The 3,039-nt window shown below is 39.6% G+C and overlaps 1 protein-coding gene across 1 annotated transcript; it reads right to left on the reverse strand.

Annotated features, from left to right (window-relative positions):
• Nucleotides 1-7: 7 nt before the first annotated feature.
• LOC121965079 (sodium channel protein type 4 subunit alpha A-like) lies at nt 8-2,633 on the reverse strand (the record flags this gene model as incomplete). Its single annotated transcript, XM_042515247.1, has 4 exons — nt 8-759; nt 841-1,111; nt 2,255-2,359; nt 2,496-2,633. Coding segments are annotated over 4 exons (1,266 nt in total), but the record flags the coding sequence as incomplete, so codon positions are not given.
• Nucleotides 2,634-3,039: the final 406 nt, after the last annotated feature.

Here is a 3,039-nt window from a genome sequence, read left to right on the forward strand (position 1 = left end):
CGGCCAACAACACATCCAGGCAGTGAATCCGGTCCCCAATGACGAGGGGCAGATCCATTTCAATCAGACGGAGCTTGTTGGGTTTGGCAACCCTGAGTGGCGGCTGCAAGGCATCACAGAAATCTGAGAGCCGGCTGTACTCGATGAACATGGTTCCATCGACGTCAAACTTCTCCCACGTCTCGTTGAACATCTCAAAGTCGTCCTCACAGAGCGCATCGCTGCTCTCCTCCTGCGCCACATTGAAGTTCTCCAAGATGATGGCGATGTACATGTTGACCACCACCAAGAATGAGATGATGATGTAGCCGCAGAAGAATATCATGCTGATGCCCGGGCTGCCGCAGTTCCCCTTTACATCCGTGCCCGGGTTCTCGAAGTCCGGATCGCAGTCTGGATACTCCTTGTTAAGCATCGGGAGTAAAAGCCCATCCCAGCCTGCTGACGTTGTGATCTCAAACAGGCAAATAATGCTGCCACCAAACGTCTCGAAATTAAATATATCATCAATTCCGGCCTCCTTTTTGACGTAGGCAAAGTTTGACATGCCAAATATGGAGAAGATGAACATAATGAGGAAGAGCAGAAGGCCGATGTTGAACAGGGCAGGAAGTGACATCATCAGAGCGAAGAGAAGCGTCCGAATGCCCTTTGCTCCTTTAATAAGACGCAGAATCCTGCCTATTCTGGCCAGTCTGATCACTCTGAACAGAGTCGGTGACACAAAGTACTTCTCGATCAGGTCTGAGAGCATTGTACCTGAAATAAAAAGAGATAATATGTGAGCACAAACTGTCTGCTTGAACACAATTTGCAGTTTTTAAGTTTTAATTCACCCACCAGCTATGGACAAGATGACCACGACAAAGTCAAAAACGTTCCACCCGTTGGTGAAGAAATATTGTCGCAGGGCAAAGAGCTTCAACACGCACTCTCCGGTGAAGACGACAATGAAAGCCACGTTTACTTTAAAGAGGAAGTCCTCCTTCTCCGGGCTCTGGTTGTCCGTCTCCACCATCATGGTCACCATGTTGAGGCAGATGAGCACCATGATGAAGATGTCAAAGAACTGCTGACTGATGAAGTCAAACACCATTCCCTGGATTAGGTTCTGCGGGTCAAAGGGGAGGGCAAGGAACAGAAACACATATCCGACAGGGTCATTCGGCCTGTTCGCACCAGCTGTGTGCAGTAAAGGTCACCGCAGGGGTCACCGGTGGCAACGTCATTCCATGCATGCCGAGTTGATGTGTCATTCTCTGAGTTACCTCATTTATAGCTTTTAACTTCGAATATAAAATGTAGGGCTTTAACTACTGACCATTTTCATTATTGTTTCATCTGTTCATTATTTATTTTCTCTTTTAATTTATTTCATTTTTCCCCTAAAAAAACCCAAAAACTTCTTCGAATTTTGATATAAAAATCTCTCCTTTTTTGTCAAAAACTACTGCACAATTGTTTTCCTTAACTTCATGCATTTTACTTATGTTGGTCTTAAAACTCAATTTCGTAATATACTAAAATAAATAAATAAATAAATAAAAGTATAAATGAATACAGGAAAATCATAATTTGTTTATATGACCAACAGTCCAAAAATCCAAAGATATCCAGATTATTATCATATATGACAAAAAAAGCACCAAATTCTTAGTTTATAGAAGCATGAAACCAGAAAATGTTGCTAATATTCTGTTGATTGACTAGTCAAGTAATGGAGTAATTATTGCTGCTCTAATGTAGTTTAAATCAGCATAAAATAAAATCTACGAACTAGTTGAAAACATGAAAATACTGTAAACAGTGTAGTACTGAATTACAGAGTTATACCATTAAACTGCTTTTCACAATTTCTGTGTCTAGGATTTTTTGAGCGAGCCTGAAATCATGGCTCACTGACGCACTGGAGGTTTCCTTAATGTAACCCTTACCCTCTACATAAAAACGTACACAGCATTATTGTCATCTGGTTCACCCCGTGTGTGAGCAGCAAGTTCGCTACATACCACACGCTCTCTGAGCTCTTTCAGTCTAATAGATACATGAATAAACATCTTTGATAAAAACCACAATTACATAAACACAAGTAAAATATTCGTCACTAACGTACCTTTCACTAAGGTGTCCCAATCAGCTACCCAACCTGCTGCCAGTTATGGCTTTTTTTTAACACATACTTGTTTTTACTTTACTTACACTCCCAAACAATGTAACACATGTTGTTACTAACAGACGTAAATAATTAAAATACCGTTGGACGCGGAATTGGCTTCTGTGGCTTCTTGGAACCAAGTTTCTTCATGGCATCGTAGTACTTTTTTTGCTCTTCAGTCATGAAGATGTCTTTGTCTCCAAAGTGCAGAAACAACATCAAACAAACGTCATTATACTGTAAGTACATAAAATGATAGTGTAGATGTAACATAAAGAAAGACACCTGTCACTTTTGTATTGGTGCAGAGAAGTTCTAATAAAAACAGTGTGATGCTTATCTTTTTCTTCTGTTGGTTGAAATTGTCGATGATGACACCAATAAAGAGGTTCAGTGTGAAGAAAGAGCCAAAGATGATGAAGATGACAAAGTATATGTACATGTAGAGGTTGATCTCATAAGAAGGCTGCTCCTCTACCTAAAAAGAAAAAAACATTAGCAAAAAATTAAGAGAAAGCGTCCCTGTTATGAGATATTAAAGTATATAAACTAAGAACGATGGTTGTGAGACTGAGCGGAGAAGACTCTGGATAAAAGGTTAAACTGGAATATGATACTAGTCATGAGGGTCACTTGTTGATCCAAAGACAGGACTCACTTCACCATCACCATCTGTCACATATATGTTACATATATATTCAATTAACTCAAAGTGCAGGGGGGAAGTTGAGAGGGAATAGAGAATGTCGGAATTACCGGCAAAGCTTTTGATTTCTTATTACTTTTTATATACACATACCTACTAAAAACTCAATGTTAACGTGTATATAGTACATAATGTCCTTTTCAAAGTTAATCAAAATAATTTCTAATAAAAAAAAAAA

The sequence above is a fragment of the Plectropomus leopardus genome, unplaced genomic scaffold, assembly GCF_008729295.1.
Source record: "Plectropomus leopardus isolate mb unplaced genomic scaffold, YSFRI_Pleo_2.0 unplaced_scaffold18516, whole genome shotgun sequence".
Lineage (NCBI taxonomy): Eukaryota > Metazoa > Chordata > Actinopteri > Perciformes > Serranidae > Plectropomus > Plectropomus leopardus.